The sequence below is a fragment of the Otolemur garnettii genome, unplaced genomic scaffold (assembly GCF_000181295.1).
Source record: "Otolemur garnettii isolate 467f Iridium unplaced genomic scaffold, OtoGar3 scaffold00087, whole genome shotgun sequence".
In the NCBI taxonomy this organism is placed as follows: domain Eukaryota; kingdom Metazoa; phylum Chordata; class Mammalia; order Primates; family Galagidae; genus Otolemur; species Otolemur garnettii.
The window spans coordinates 5,074,406-5,091,227 of record NW_003852482.1 but is presented as its reverse complement, the minus strand read 5'-3'; the positions used below and the strand labels follow the sequence as shown (position 1 = coordinate 5,091,227).

General features: G+C 48.9%; 1 protein-coding gene across 2 annotated transcripts in view; it reads left to right on the top strand.

Moving 5' to 3' along the window:
• The window catches only part of CFAP77 (cilia and flagella associated protein 77), a 136,232-nt gene that overhangs the window by 21,300 nt on the left and 98,110 nt on the right, over positions 1-16,822 (top strand). Inside the window, exon 3 of one of the 2 annotated variants that reach the window (XM_003794879.1) lies at positions 12,702-12,742. The exons of the other annotated variant lie outside the window; for it this stretch is intronic. Within the exon in view, the coding sequence (XP_003794927.1) occupies positions 12,702-12,742 (41 nt within the window). The remainder of the gene's footprint in view (positions 1-12,701; positions 12,743-16,822) is intronic. 2 annotated transcript variants of the gene reach the window in all.

Here is a 16,822-nt window from a genome sequence, read left to right as displayed (position 1 = left end):
GGTGTATGTGGCTGGCGCCTTAGCCACTTGAGCCACAGGCGCCGAGCCAGGAATATAAAGAAAGAAATATAACTTTTATTAGGAATATAAATAAAAGAACTTTTAAAAGGAATATAACAGAATTCAGACTTTTACAATAAATACGTAAATAGAGTTAGGACTTGAGATGTGGGGAGCCAATGGCTGTGACTGTATTGGACACCGTCAGCTTCACAGTCTTGCCAGGAGCCCATGGACCAGGCATGGGCTTTGGACGGGTGCAGAGCTGCACCCTAACCCTCCTTCTTCCACTCACTGTCTGTGTAACGTCAGGCAACTCACTTTAGCTCCTTAGTCCTTAGTTCTCTGTCTACAAAAGACGGGTAGTGATATTAACAGTCCCTTCCTTGTGGCGTTGTTGCAAGGATCACATGAGACCAATGTGTGTAAATGTGCAGGGCTTGGGCAATGATATGGTTCTAAGAAATGGCATGCGTGCTGCTTGTTACCAGATTCCCTTTGTCTGCAGCCCCACGTGCCAGCTCTTTCTGCTCCCATGGCCTCTCTTTACCCACTGCTCTCTATGAGGTGTCCTCGTGCTGTGTGGTACTCACCTTACCACTTCTATGAGGAAGGACACCCCAGATGGCATGACCTAGTTGCCCACCTGTGTTCCTCCCAGCTGAGATGCCATTCTCTGCCCTTCCCACTCCTCCCCGTTCCTCATTCTGTTAACACCCAGCTATGAGGCCCTTCTTCTGGAAGCCTTTGCTGAGCTCATCCCACTCTAAGAAGTGTTGTGCCCGCGCTTTGCTGCCATAATGTGCTTTGTACCTTTCTGTCATTGCTCTTACGACGTACATTAAGATATCTGTCCTTGTGGGTTCCTTGTGGGCAGGAACCAGGGCTGCTTCATTCTCTGTCCGCAGTGCTGCAGTGCTTGGCATAAAGTAGGTGCTCAGTGAAGGTTTGTCGGATGAGCCAGTAAATAAACAGTTTAATGAGTGCCTGGGAGACTTCTTCCCAGTAAGTAGTTGCCTTGGCATTTCTGTGAACATCTAGATTTATTTTCAATTCAAACTTAAGACACTTTCATTTTAAGATTCAAAGGCAGGCGTTTCTCCACGAAGGAAGGCATGGTTGCGAGCACAGGTGGGTGGAAGCTGTGAATTTGCAATTCGGCCTTCACTGAGAAGCACCAATCTGTAGTACAACTTGGTGTGATTGAAACATGATTCGTATCAGTAACACATAGGTTATCAAGCCCCCGAGTGCCTCCCAGCAGTGAAAATGGATACAGGAACCTGTAGGGGGCTGGGGGATTGCTTTTGGTCAGGATTTTGATTTGCCCAGTTAACCAGTAATTCCAAGTGGGGACTTTGAAGCCTGGATCCCATTCTGTGCGTGGCCGTTCTTCCCTCCCTGCCCCAGAATTGGTAGGGGACGGAGCGTGGCCCTTCTACCAGACGCTTGCTCTGCCTCCCAGCCTGGAGCACAAAAGAGAGAAAGAGGGAACACATGGCCAGTCCGAACTAGAAAAGGCTTTTCCGTGGCAGGACATTGAGCTGTTTGATAAAGCCCAATATTACGCTTCAATTATACTTGGATGCTTAGAGAAAGAACATTGTTCAAAGATGCTTAACATGGATTCAAGTGGCTCCCCTTTCTTCTATCCCCTTGGAGGTGGTGTGGTGGGCTGTAATGATTGGGTATTGTATTTATAAGCTGACAGGGTAATCCTAGGAGCAGCGGGAGGGGAGGCACCCAAGGAAGACTTTTCAACCCTGCTAATTAAAACAATCCTTCCTCTCCCCACGAAGGCTAATGAGACAGAAAGAGAGTGGGCTAATGAAAATGTCACCACAAGATTGCCCACTTATTTTATTTATTTACTGAATGCTGTAGCTTCATTTTGGGGTTCTGAGGAGAGAGATTTTCAGCAAAATCCACTAGAAAACCCTTTCATTCATCACCTCTGCCCGGCTGAGCCATCACCGAGCTGATCTGTGGTGATCCGAGATCTCATCTCCCCAGTCATCAAGAATTACAATGTTCCGGCCTGTACTTACTTCAAACCCAATACACGTAAAAAGCGTGCGAACCTCTTTTCAGAGTGTTTTACCCCTAAATCGAGGAGGCCAGTTAGTTTATGAAAGCCTTGGTCCCCAGGATGGGCGGCCGGTCAGGCCGAAGGAGCCTCCCTAATAATGTCATCTGGCAGACGGCAGAGCTGTGCTCCGACAGACTTAACGTCTATCCCATCAGCGGTTGGTTCCACCAAGATGGCAAGAATCCGATTAATATGGTATTTAATAGGGCCCAGCATGACCTCACTCCTTGGTGCCACGAGGGCACCCCAGGGTCTTCCGCCTTCGTCTCGGCCCCTTGCCTTTTCCTGGAATGCTTGGCGATTTTAGCTAATGACTTTATCAGCACCCTCTGCACACCAGACGAGGGGAAGAAGCCCAGGGTTCAACTCTGCAGATTGTGCAGAGAGGGGATTCTATGCTGGTGCTTCTGATCTTTTGTTACTGGAGGGTATTTGCTCAGCTGTGGTCTGGGATCATCAGCAGGTGCTGTGTCTGGGGGGACCCAGGGAGTGAAGGATGGTCTGGTTGTGGACTTGGGAGGTGTATTCATTTTCTGTGGCGGTCACGACAAATCACCACGAGCTCAGCAGCTTAAAACAACGGAAATGTATCCTGTCAGTCTGGAGGTCAGAAGTCTGAAATCAAGGTGTCGCAGGCCTGAGCTCCCTGGAAGGTGCCAGGGGAGGGTATTTCCTTGCCCCTCCCAGCATCTCGTGGCTCCAGGAGGTGTTTCTTGGTTGTGACCACATCACTCCTGGCTCTGCCTCTCTGGACACATAGCCTTCTCCTCTGTTCTGTCTTCTATTCTCTCTCTGTGTCTTTTTTTTTTTTTTTCAGACAGAGCCTCAAGCTATCACCCTGAGTCCCTGAGTAGAGTGCCATAGTGTCATCATAGCTCACAGCAACCTCCAACTCCTGGGCTTAAGCAATTCTCTTACCTCAGCCTCCCAAGTGGCTAGGACTATAGGTGCCCGCCACAACGCCCGGCTATTTTTTGGTTGTAGTTATCATTGTTGTTTGGTGGGCCTGGGCTGGATTCAAACCCGCAAGCTCTGGTATATGTGGCTGTTGCCTTAGCCACTTGAGCTACAGGCACTGAGCCTCTTTTATTTATTTTTATTTTTATTTTTTAATACAAAGTCTTATTCTGTCACCATGAGTTGAGTGCTGTGGTGGTGTCATAGCTCATAGCAACCTCAAACCCTTGGGCTCAAGAGATCCTCATACCTCAGCCTCCCAAGAAGCTGGGACTACAAGCACCCGCCATAATGCCTGGCTATTTTACTTTTTTTAGAGATAGGGGTCTTACTCTGGTCTCTAACTCCTGAACTCAAGCAATCCACCCAGAATGCTAGGACTGCAGGCATGAGCCACTGTGCCCAGCTTCACTCTCTCTCTTTTAAAAATGAGGTCTTGCTCTACCGCTCAGGCTGGAGTACAGTGGTGTGGGGGTGCAGTGATGTGATCATAGCTCATTGCAGCCCACCCCCGTTTTAAAATTCCTATTATAAGAGTGTAAACAAAGTTATGATAGGACTTGCTTCTGTGGGGTGAGAGGGGCTCTTGGGAGACAGGAACAAGAGGGAGGCTTACTCTTCATTCCATACCCTGGGTATCTGAATTTTGTACCATGTGCAGGTAATATCTATGCAAAAACCCAAAGCATAACAAAAGATGAAAATGCCTGTTGCTGTGAAGGCTTCCCTGATCACCCTGTCCCCAAGACTGGGCCTGCTTCCAGCACACTCTGTTAGCTGCTGATACACCGTTAGTATGTTTATCACAGTCCTCGCCAGTTATAGTTTACTCCTTACCTCTTGAGCATGGGTGACGGCATGAGCTAAGGCCCAAGGCATATTCTAGGGATGGAGAGATAGCAACTTTGCAAGTTCAAACTCAAGGCAGGATGTGGCAAGAGATGGGGCTGGAGGAGGGAGTCTTGGATGTCATGGTAGGAATTCGGAATTGTCTGAGGGCAGTGCGAAGCCATTGAGAAGGACGTGACCACTTCTGCATCTTAGAGTGAGTGTGGAAAATGGGCTTATGGTATTTTTCACCATATAAATATAATAGATGTAAATAAATCTCAAGAGCATAGGTAATAGGAAAAGGTAACAAAATAATTTGGAAGTGATGAGATTTGAGTATTGTGTTGTTTTTAATATAATTTTGTAGTTATAAGTTTAAATAATTTAATTTTTAACAATGTCTGTGTGTACCAATTGGCTTGCAAAACTCCTGGGAACTTAATGATCAGCTCTGGTAAGCTGATACAAATTTGCTTTGGTTTCTAGTGAGTCTCAAATATATACACATATATCCAGCCATGTAACATAAAAATAGTATTAACAATGCCTGGACACTTTGTGGACAGCTGTCTTATACATTAGGAGAATGTATTCACTGCCACACATCCCAGTCTCAGGGATGAGAGGGTCCGTGAGTTCCTGTTATCTGGGGGTGGGGGGCAGATACAGCCAATATTCTTAAATAAAGAACACTTAGGAAGGGATTGAACATGCTGTTTTGCTCTGCACCTTACCCCACTCTCAGTCCCACAGAACAAGCGCTGCCCAGCCAGTACAGCCAACAGGTGCATGCAGGACCGGGGGTGGCTATTCCCTCACCAGTTTAGGTCAGTGGCTTTGGCTCCCATCACTGTGGAAGTCCCATGATTAAGCTGAGGCATCTTCCTCCTCCCTCCACCCCTGCACTCTGGGCTGAGACACCCACCTCTTGGTGGTCTGATTTAGTCTCCTTGACTCATATTCAGATAAATGAGCTCCAGTTACAATTTCAGCTGTTGCTCTAATCCTCCTGTCGAGAGCTGACTTCTCCCTTATTCCATGGTCCTTCCATGCAAGGAGGAATGAGGACTATCACTGTCACCTTCATCATCATCTTCATTATAAAGTCCAGTGTCACCAACATCACAGCCTCATCATTAATGTCAATGTCATCATTGTCCACATATCATCACCGTCTCCATCATCTTCATTATAAAGTCCAGGGTCACCAACATCACAGCCTCATCAGCAGCATACCATCGTCTTCATTGTCAGCGTGGATATCAGCAGCATCCTCACCAACATTAACTTCGTAGCAGCAGCAGCAGTGACAATGATGGCAGCCCTCTATGACCATGCCCTTTCTATGGGCCAGGCACCATTTTTTTGTTTTTTTTTTTGAGACAGAGCCTCAAGCTGTCCCCCTAGGTAGAGTGCTGTGGCATTACAGCTCACAGCAACCTCCAACTCCTGGGCTCAAGTGAGTCTCCTGCCTCTGCCTCCCAAGTAGCTGGGACCACAGGTGCCCACAACGCCAGGCTATTTTTTGGTTGCAGCCATCATTGTTGTTTGGCAGGTTCGGGCTGGAATCGAACCCGCCACTTTAGGTGTATGTGGCTGGTGCCTTATAGCCACTTGAACCACAGGCACCGAGCCATCCAGGCACCAGTTTTAAGGTGCATTCTCTTGTCAAATCCTCCCAACAGCCCGACAAGAATAGATACTACTGTTATCTACACTTACAGATGAGGAAACTGAGGCTCAGAGAAGTGTAGAAACTTGCCTGAAGTCACACTGCTAGTGAGTGGTAGAGCCAAGATCTGAACCTCAGTTCGGCTGACCCCAAAGCCCATCCTGTTAATAACTCTGCTACAATGTCATTGAGTAGCTATTGACGAGTGATGATTAACATCCAGATCAGCCTGAAGGATTGCACAGTGCCCTGTCATTCCTTAGGCCCATCGAAGCCAAGAAGTGGCATCTCAGAGAGGTGAAGGGAGAGGTGAAGAGTGGTGCTTGAATCCCCCAGACAGGCAGTGTGGGCTTCCCTATCTTATGTAAACACCTCCCGGGGTCTGGGCCATTCTTCAGCAGATGTCTCCCAGGCTCCTCGCACTTTCTGATGCAACCTGTGTGTGTTCCCAGAATAGCTGCTGAGTGACAGACAGTCCAGCTCTCTTGATTTGAAGCTTGCAAAGACCACTGGTTTCAACCCCATCACCCTTCTCTCCTCACCCCTCACCCCGTCCCTCCTCTCTGCATCCTAAATACAGAAACCCAGGTAGGTGGGACTGCCTGCCTTCGTTTTCAGAGTGAAATGTTGAGACGCTCACCCCACAAATCTGTCATTTGCATACTTGTTTCTTCAGGAGTGGGGGGAAAACGAGGCTATGGGCCAGATATTTTCATGCAATTCTACTCATTATTTATGCAGACAAGGAGATATTTCAGTAAAACTGCACTCAACTCTGAGTGACAAGGTATCTTTCTGCAGCGCAAGGTTCAGGGAAATTGTAGTGAAGTTGACAGCTTTTTAATGTACAGTTGCTATTCCACTGAAATACAGCATGTTTTTATTTTGAAAGTACAAGATGACCTATTTATTAGCTGTGATTCAAGCTGAGTTTACATGCTCGGAAACACAAAAGGAGAAGAACGGCATATTTCTTTGGAGGGCCACAGGCTCCCTCTCCCCTCCCCCCAGTACACATAAGGAAACATTGAAAACCGAGTGTTCGGAATTGGAGTGGACGCATTTCCCTTGAAATGACAGCTTACCTTGGAATCACGGGAAAAGTTGCCAATTACCTGAATCATCCTCCTCAGGGTAACAACAAGGAAGTGCTTAGGCAGCCTCAGCACAAGGAGGCAGAGTGAGCAGTGAGTTGCGGGGAGACGGCTGCTGGGTTCAAGGGCTGGAAACCTGCTCTTGTCCTTCTGCAGCAAGGCTGGGGTCCGGCCTGCCTGGGCTCTTGGTCCTGCAGGTGCATCTGGGTGCTTGTTGGATATGCAAACCTCAGCGCCCACCCCAGACCCACCAAATCATGAGAATGGGTGGTTCAACAGGGTCCCAGGGGATCTCTGTGCGTTTTCCCGTTTGAGAAGTACTGGGCAGGTCCAGATGACCTTCGCCTTCTGCTCCCTTTGAGTGAAGCTCAGTTGCTGGTAGTCATTCACCCATTTGGCACTGACTGTGTGTGCCAGGAACCAATCTAGATACTGGGGTTACAGGAAGTAAGGTAGACAAAGCCCCTGTCACCCCCTACCCCCTAGGGAGTTTGCAAGCCAGCAGGGCAGCCTGGCATGGAACAGGAATCACAGGGAGGGTAAATTACACGAGACCATTGTCACCTGGACAGAATGGCATCTGCATCTTGATGGGAGTGTAATTGGCAAAATTATTCAACATGGAGAAAACCCTCTGTGTTGTAATTCCTGCTGCATCATTTTGCACAATCTCATAAACCTTTTCTTACAGGTTGGTGATTATTCAGAGGCACCCCTGGCACGTTTCACATAATGTTCAGCTAACCATTTACTGAGTGTAGTGTTGAGCGGCATCCCGTGCATTCACAGTGTTGTACAACCAGCACCTCTCTTTCAAAACAGCACGCAATCGACAGATTTGTGGGGTGAGCTTCTCAACATTTCACTCTGAAAACAAAGGCCGGCGGTCCCACCAACCCTGGCATGGTGTATTTAGAATGAAAAGAGGAACGGGGAAGACGGCTGAAGAGAGAAGGGTGATGGGGTTGAAAACAGTGGTCTTTGCAAGCTTCGAATCAAGGAGGCCAGGCTGTCACTTGAAAGCTGTTTTGTGAACACGGTTGTACTGAGGGTACAATTTGGTGGCGTTTCACATGCCTTCGCAATGCTGTGTAACCAGCGCGTCTATTTTGAAACTTTTTCATGACCCCAGAAGAACACTCTGTACCCTTTATGTAATTAATCACTTTCTGGTCCCGCCTCCCATTCCCTGCTATGCACTAATCTGCTTTCTGCCTCTGTGCTCCTGTCTGTTCTGGGCATTTTAGAGACGACGTGACCTTTGTGTGGAGCTTCCTCTCAGCGTGTTTTCTAGGTCCCCCACGTTAGGGCAGTCGCATTGCTTCCTCCCTGCCAATAGCTGGACAACATTCCATTGTATACACTGCAGTTTATTCGTCTATCCATTTAGTAGATGAAATACCATTACATAGTATTTTAATTAAAAATAAGCCTGTGTCTATTTTATGTGCAACAGACCATCTTGGTAAACCGGCCCTTTGTTAAGCAGCAGGGCTCAGTCTGGGCCACCAAGCTTTCAGAGTATTGGTGATTGTCACTCACACCCGCAACAGCTTGGGTTTCAGTGAGTGAACTCAAGATGTGTAAGCACTGTTTATGAGAAGGGTAACAGCACGGTCTATATGTCTCCTGTCAGAGTACGACCTTGGAAACAGGACTCCAGGATGCATGGTTAAATGCCTGGGGCTTCTGAACACACATGAATAACAGATACTGGCACTTCAAAATCACTGGTTTAGGTCTGCAAAGCATGCGTGGCAGTGGCCATGACAGTCCTGGGCCACTTTCTGAATTTATTTGTTGACCCCTGAGTTCATTTCAATGCCATTACTTGAGCGTCAACTCTGTGCTGGGCCCTGGATAGGTGACAGTGGCCCGCCAGGGCCTACAGGGCAGGCGTGGGGCACTCCCTGGATGACAGCTGAGCGACCAGTAGGGTGAAATGCTCCAGCCGGTCCCCGATGGGGTGGTGAAAGCATCCTTTCCTCGTCCCTCCCTGTTTCCTACCGAGAGGTGGCCTGCAGCTCTGAGGGAGATCAGCTTGCACACAGAGCTGGGGTGTTAGGGGAGGCAGCGGAAGAAGGTATTTGTGGGGATAAGGCGTTCAGATGGAGCTTTCCAGCCAAGCAAACCTAGAGCCACCTGCAGCATTGCCAGGGAGACAAATGCCAAATCTGGAAAGATATCTGCATAATCCACAGCTTGTCATTTGGGCAGGAAGTACTCTCTCTCCTTTGAGAATCTGCCTTATTATGGGCTGGACACGTGCCAGGGAAGAGGAGTGAGAGAAATGGGGCCTCGGCACACACCCCCTCCACACAGCCATGCCACGGCCTGTCCTCCTGGATCACAGATTCAGGAGGTGCCCGGGGTGGGATTCAAGGGAGATGGCTAAGCAGGGGAAAGCTGATCCGAGTCCTGTGTGGGCTGGCGGGGCCCCGGCTGTGGTCTCCCCAAGGCCTGCAGTGTCAGGCTCCACCATGAGGTGTGTTGTGAATCCTTTGTCACTACTGGTAAAATACCAGCATTTATGGGTTACTGATCTTTTCCCTTCTTTTTAAATTTTAAAAAATCACGGTGAAATACACACAACATAAAAATGACCATTTTAACCCTTTTTTGTGTACAGTTCAGTGGCATTCAGTGCCGAGCTGCATCAGACACCACCCTGTTGTGCACATAGCACCACCCCCACCACGACCCTTTCAGCTTGCAGAACTGAAACTCCGTCCCCATTAAATGAAAAGTCCCCATTGGCTCCTCCCCCAGCCCCAACTGCCATTCTCTTCTCAGCCCGGGAACTGGATGGCTCTGGTGCCTTGGTGGGATTCTGCAGCATTTGTGTCCTTGTGTCTGGCTCGCCTCACTGAGTGCAGCATCCGCACCGTTCACTGGTGGTGTGTGCAGCCTGCGTCTGAGCCTCAGCCCTTTCCAAGACTGAGTAATGTTCCACTGGGTGGCTAGACCGTGTTTGTCCAGTGCCCTGTTGAGGGCCACTGGTTGCTTCCACCTTTTGGCTTTTACAAGTAATTCTGCTATGAAGATGGATGCCCAGGTTACTGGCTTTTGAAAAATAAGAGTAATTTCTTTCTTTTTTTTTTGTGCCGTGACATCATAGCTCACAGCAACCTCAAACTCCTGGCTCAAGAGAGCCTCCTGCCTCAGCCTCCTGAGTAGCTGGGACTACAGGCAACCGGCACCATACCTAGATAGTTTTTGTATTTTTAATAGAGACAGGGTCTTGCTTTCGCTCAGGCTGGTCTCCAACTCCTGAGCTTAAGGGATCCTCCCACCTTGGCCTCCCAGAGTGCTGGGATTACAGAGACAGTGGTGCCAGCCACTGAGCCTGCCCCAAGAAGAGCAATTTCTCTGGTCTTATTTCTCTCACTCTTGTGTTTTCTGATGTGGTCTTTTGGGGGGACAGGCAGTTCCTACCAGGCTGTGGGCACTGGGCACCACTCTATGCCAGTCGGATCACAGCCTATGGTGAACAGCACTCCTCTTAGCCCTTATATGCTTGTGCTGATTGCAAATGACCGATCTAATTTAATCGTCCCATCACAGTCAGTCATGGTGGGTACTCTCCTCACTGAGCACGTGCCTATGACCTGTCAGATATTTCACTATGGGGAAAAGCTTGAGAAGAGCTTCCTTACAATCTAGGAGATGAAAGAGTCAGCTCATGTCACGCCAGAGAGTAGGGCTAAACTCTGATCCCAGAGTCTGAGGCTGCGCACTCATCCGCAGGTCTCTGCATCTGCCGGGCACAAGTGGTCCCAGTTTCCATCTGCCGGGCACAAGTGGGTCCAGTTTCCATCTGCACCTGTGAACACCAGCTCCCAGGTAGCCAAGACACATAGTGTAGAGTGCTCCTTGCTGTTTAGGGAGCCTGTCAAAAATATGGCTTGCCGGACAGGTATCCAGAGAGACTGACTCAGAAGGGGGCCCAGGTAATTTCTGGACGGGCTGCCTCTGGACAATCTGTGTACTGTGCTCATGCCAGCTCCTCCTCCAGTTGTGGGCAACTCACAGCAGGCTGACCGAGGTGAGCAATCACTTCTTTTTTTTTTTTTTGAGACAGAGCCTCAAGCTGTCCCCCTGGGTAGAGTGCTGTGGCATTGAAGCTCACAGCAACCTCCAACTCCTGGGCTCAAGCAAGTCTCCTGCCTCCGCCTCCCAAGTAGCTGGGACCACAGGCGCCCACCACAACACCCGGCTATTTTTTGGTTGCAGCCGTCATTGTTGTTTGGTGGGCCTGGGCTGGATTCGAACCCACCACCTTAGGTGTATGTGGATGGCGCCTTAGCCACCTGAGCCACAGGCGCCGAGCCGAGCAATCACTTCTTTATCAGCAATTTTAGGTGTGGAGGAGGCTCTCACCTTGTTCCCGAGCTTTGTTGAGGTATGACCAACAATGAAAACTTCACAACTATGTGTGTATGGTCGGCAGTATGACATTTTTATATATGTATATGTCGTGAAATGATTTGCCATGATCAAGCTAATTAACATATCCATAGCATCACTTTTTTTTATGGTGAGATCATTTAAGATCTACTCTGTTGGCAAACACCAAGTATACGATGTAGTGTCATTAACCATGCTCACTATACTGTGCATTAGGTCTCCAGTGTGTATTCATCCCATAGGACCAAAACTTTGTCCCTTAGACCAACATCTCCCTCTTTCCAGACCCTCCAGCTCCTCACAACCACCTTTCTACTCTTTGCTTCTGAGTTCAGCATTTTTTTAGATTTTACATACATGCATAAGTGAAATTATGCTGTATTCATCTTTCTGTGCCTGGTTTATTTCACTTAGCGTCTCCTGGGTTCATCCGGGTTGCAAATGCCAGGATTTCCTTCCTTTTTAATGGCTGAATAGCATTGCATTGTGTGTGCGAATATATTCATGTATGTAGAAGTATACATCAGATCTTCTTTGCTCATTCATTCATTTATTCATCCAGTGACAGACATTCAGGTTGCTTCTGTATCTTGGCTATTGTGAGTGATCTCAGAGTGAACAGGAGAGTTCAGATGTCTCTTCCAGACCCTGACTTCATTTCCCTTGGATATCTCCCCAGAAGCGGGACTGCTGGCTCAGACGGTGGTTCTGTAACTTTTTTGACAGTCCTCCATACTCTTTGTCCTAGTGGCCATACTATGATTTCAGGATTAATAAACCTTTTCTCCCCTCTTTTGTTCATTCCCTGAGTTTATTCCATGGTACCATTTGCATCAGAGCTTGAATTCTAGGTAGGAGCATTGGTGAGAAAAACCCAGTAAGGGTTTTCCAACATGGCCCTCTAGTCACCGTATTGTCACCTACTGGCACAGCCTCACAGACCTGCTCAGGGCGACTCCATGTCAGCACGCGTGCAGGAGGTGTGTGAGCGTGGCTGGTGCCGTCTCTTCTCACAGAGGCTGGCTGAGCGCACTCTGCTGGGCCAGACACCATACTAAGGGGCTCAACAGCCTCATCCCTCTCAAGTCAGTCTTCCCAGCAGCTCTATGAGGCAGGGGTTAGTGTTCCCATTTTACAGAGGAGAAGACTAAGGCTCAGGTGGGCAAAGCAGGGGAGCCAGGATCCACACCCCTGTCTGACTCTCCAGATTCCACACTCTATCACCTATCCTGCATTTTGTGCTGTCCCCAAAATCAACTCAGCCTGGTGCAGATGCCACTGGATGTGACACGCTTCTCTCTGTCAGGTAGCGCCTGCCTCTTTGGGGGGATGTAGGTGACATGTAGTGAATGAGGTCAAATTAATTGATCATTTTTTATTTTAGGGACCCCCTCCCCCCAAGGTATATTGTTCTAATTCCAGTTTCATCTCAAGCCCAGCAAATAATTGAGAGCAGGCCTGCTCTGGCCAGGCCACGTGGGGTTTTGTCTTCACTTGATCCTTTGCTCCTGCTACCAGGACCATGTGGCCTTTCCCTACCTCCCCCCCATCCCCATGGAACAGAATGCAGACAGGGTGCAGTCCTCACAGACCAGCACCCAGGGTGCCCTGGTCGAACGCTCCTCTCAGATACACACCAGGCTGCTGACAGCAGCAAACACAGGGACTCCAAAAACCCAGCTCAGCGTGTATGTCGGAAGAGTGGATTTCCAGAATGCTAAAAGGTAGAATACACCAGAAAATTGGGTTGATTAAAGAAACAACCTGCTACTTCTTCTCTGTACCCGGCCCTAGAGTATTTCTTAATAAAACCTCCCAACATTCCACATTCAAAGGCTGTGAACGTGGCACAGACCTGCTCAGGGTGCAGTTTGCTGGCAGCAGGATTATCTGTTTCACAGCAGCCACCGTATTAGGCAGGTAGGGCCTTCAGGGGAGGTGGCCATTGTAATGTGGTGGTGACATTGTTATGTGCTTTTTTTGGGAGTGTGGTTTAATTACATGGCAACTTGGAGGTGCTAGCTGTTTGCAAGGTAATACTGGTCTCCTGGGCTGAGGGCTAATTTAGCATTTTGGTTTTATCAGAAAGGAGGAGGGGGGAAAGCTTAAGTTATAGTGGATCAAGAACACACACACACACACACGCACACACTGGCGTGCACAGATATTACATGTGCATCACATGACTTTGGACCCCAGGAAGGGCTGCAGCCTCCAGGGTCAGTCCTGACAGCCTTCCCTCTTCCCCATGCACTGCACTGTACAGGACGTAGTGTTTAAGGCACAGCTTTGTTCCAGCAGACCAACCTGGCTTTGAGACCAGCTCACCAGTTCCACCTATTGGGTGTTTACTTAACCTCTCTAAGCCTCCATGTCTTTGTAAGATGAGGATAGCGATACTCACCTTGCAAAGACTGAGGCAGCACTTGGCACAGTTCTTGGAGAATAGTAAGTGCTCCATAACGAAGGTTCCTGTTACTAAGGGGAGTGGGGAGGGGCAGAGGGAAGTGCAGTGTCAAAGACCTGATGTCTGGAATAATCAGGAGACAGGCACACATGACCTGGTGACATGGTCATGGAAAAGTCCAACAATTGGGCCATGAGCGAGGACAGGGCAGCCTGGGGGTGGGAGATCAGGGAAGGCTTCACAGAGGGGGCCAGGCTGGAGGCTGGCTTTAAAATGTTCCCTCCTTATTATTTATGAAGCTATTGTTTTTACATAATAAAATTCATCCATTTTAAGCATACAGTTTGCCTAATTTTGGTAATTTCACACAATCATTTAACCTGAATCACAGTGAAGATGAAGGATAATTCCCTCACCCTCCAAAGCTCCCTGTACTGCTCTGAACTTCATCTCCTCACCCGTTCCTGGCCCCAACCCACAGATTCCTTCCTGTCACTATAGTTTCATCTTCCTGAAATTTCATGTAACTGGCACTGCAGAGAATGCAGCCTCTTTCACTGGTGTCTGAGATTCACCGTGTGTCAGGGCTTCATTCCTTTTTATAGCCACACAGTTCTCTATCGTATGGACGTACCACAGTCTGTTTATCTGTCTGTTCAGTTGATGAATGTTTTTAGGTAGCCAATTGGGGCTACCATGGAAACACCATGATGAATTTCCATACAGATATTTTTGTGAGCATATATTTTCATTTCTCTTGGATAAATAACCAGGAGTGGGATTTCTGGGTTACATAATAAGTGCATGTTTAATTGTTCAAGGTTCTGGTGTATTGTTTTCCCACCAGCAGTGTACGAGAGCTCCAGTCATCCCACACTTGATGTTGTTAGTCTTTTAACTTTGGTGTTGGGATTTGGGAGGATGGTTAAGAGTTTGGCAGGCACAGGGGGTGTAGAGTGGGTTCCTGGTAAGGGAAACAGCACATGGAGTGGGGGAAATAAACGGAACGAGGCAGTGTGACAACCACAGCAAAACCACAGTATTGCTGGGGCAAAAGGGTGGGGCCTGTAGGGGGAAAGTTGGGAGGACAGATGACCTCAGGATGTGGACAGAGGCTGGACATGGACCTAGACTATTAATAATAAAAACAATGACTGTAATTAGGCACCAACCTTCTGTGCAATAGGCCCTGCTGTTATCTCATTTAACAGCTGAGGAAAGTGAGGCATGGCTCCTGAACATGCCTCCACTCATAGCTGGTAAGCTGAAGAGCAGACACTTGAACTCTTGTGGTCAAGTCCAAGAGCTTGACCATTTGGCAGCACTGCCTACCATACATCTCTGGTTCTGATTCTATAAGGCCATGGGATGCTTTTAAATGTTTTCTATGGGAAAGTAAAATGAACAGAGTTTTCTTGAAGGCCACTTGGCTGCAGAGTGATAATGGCTGGAGGGGCTAAGCTCAAGGCGCAGACACTTCAGCAGAGGCTGCCACATGTAGGCAGTGAGAGGCCAGTCTCAGGCAAGACAGCAGCGAGGGGAACAGATGAAACAGTGAGTGGGGGAGCTGTTTAGAAGGAGCCTCACTGAGCCTGGATGGAGAAGACGAGAGGTTGGGGATGGATATCAGGATTTAACCTTGAGCAGGTGACCTCTAACCAAGATAGAAAATTCCAGAAGGGGGCCAGGTGCGGCAGCTCACGCCTGTAATCCTAGCACTCTGGGAGGCCTAGGCAGGTGGATTGCCTGAGCTTAGGAGTTCAAGACCAACCTGAGCTAGAGCAGCACTCCATCTCTTAAAAAAAAAAAAAAAGCTCAAGTGGCTAAGGCACCAGCCACATACACCTAAGGGGGCAGGTTCAAATTTAGCCCGGGCCTGCCAAACAACAATGATGGCTGCAACCAAAAAATAGCCGGGCGTTGTGGCAGACGCCTGTGGTCCCAGCTACTTGGGAGGTGGAGGCAGGAGACTCGCTTGAGCCCAGGAGTTGGAGGTTGCTGTGAGCTGTGATGCCACAGAACTCTACCCAGGGGGACAGCTTGAGGTTCTGTCTCAAAGAAAAAAAAAAATAGCCATGCACTGTGGTGGGTGCCTGCAGTCCCTCCTACCAGGGAGGCTGAGATAAGAGAATTGCTTAAGTCCAAGAGTTGGAGGTTGCTGTGAGCTATGATGCCACAGCATTCTACCAAGGGTGACAAGTGAGACTCTCTCAAAAAAAAAAAATTCCAAAATGGGAGCAGGTCTGTGGAAAGGTCATGAATGTGGCTGGGACTGTGGATGTGCACAGGGGTCTGCCACAGGCAGTGGTAGTCTTTTGGCACTTGTGGTTTTAACACTCAAGTGAGGGGCCCAGAGGCCCATGACATTTGGTGATTCATAGATTTGTGGAGATACGAATTTGAATATCCTATGCTGTGAAGTGCAGAGTCAGTGACTATGTGCAGGAGTCACTTAACTAGTGAGTGTGCCTCATTAGCCAACCAGCAGCCACACTGCCACCCTGCCCTACAGCTCTCTCCTCCTCAGTGCGATCCTGAAGACCCTTTGTCCCTCTCCCTCCATCCCTGCCCCACCCTCTAAGTTCAGCCCATTATTCTTTGCTCCCCGAGCTAATTGCAGTAGACTTCTGTCTGGCATCTCCCACCAGCCCTACCCCTATGCCAAATCAAGGAGTCTCCCAAAAAGAATCAAGTCTGAGGCTGGGCTCAGTGGCCAGGTAATCCCAGCACTCTTGGAGGCCAGGGCAGGAGGATCCCTTGAGCTGAGGAGTTGGAGAGCAGCCTGAGCAAGAGTGAGACCCCCATGTCTACTAAAGACAGATAAATTAGTTGGGTGTTGTGGTGGGCACCTGCAGTCCCAGCTACTGTGGAGGCTGAGGCAGGAGGATCACATGAACCCAGGGGTTTGAGGTTGCTGTGAGCTAGGCTAATGCCAGGGCACTCTAGGCTGAGCAACAGAACAAGACTCTTTCTAAAATAAATAAATATACAAGTCCGTTCCCATCACTCCCCCAGTTCAGGCCCATGGAGCGCCCCCTACTGCCTGCAGGGCTTGACCCATGCATGTGGTAAGAGCTTGCAGGGAAGGGGCCCGGCAGAGAGAGCTCTTCTGCAGTCCCTACCTTGCCGAGAGCATCCACTGCCTTCTACAGGAAAATTGCGCCTGCTCAGGACAATCCTACAACGGCCAAGTGGTGTTGGTTTGGGTAACACCCATTCCCTGCTCTGCAAAGAGCATGTGGGCTCAGTTCTGGTCACCTAGAGGGGAGGGGCAGGTGAGGGGCAGGTTGAGGGCAGTCTAGAAACCAGGTGAGGGGCAGGTTGAGGGCAGTCTAGAAACCAGGAGGACCAGCCAGAGGAGGAAG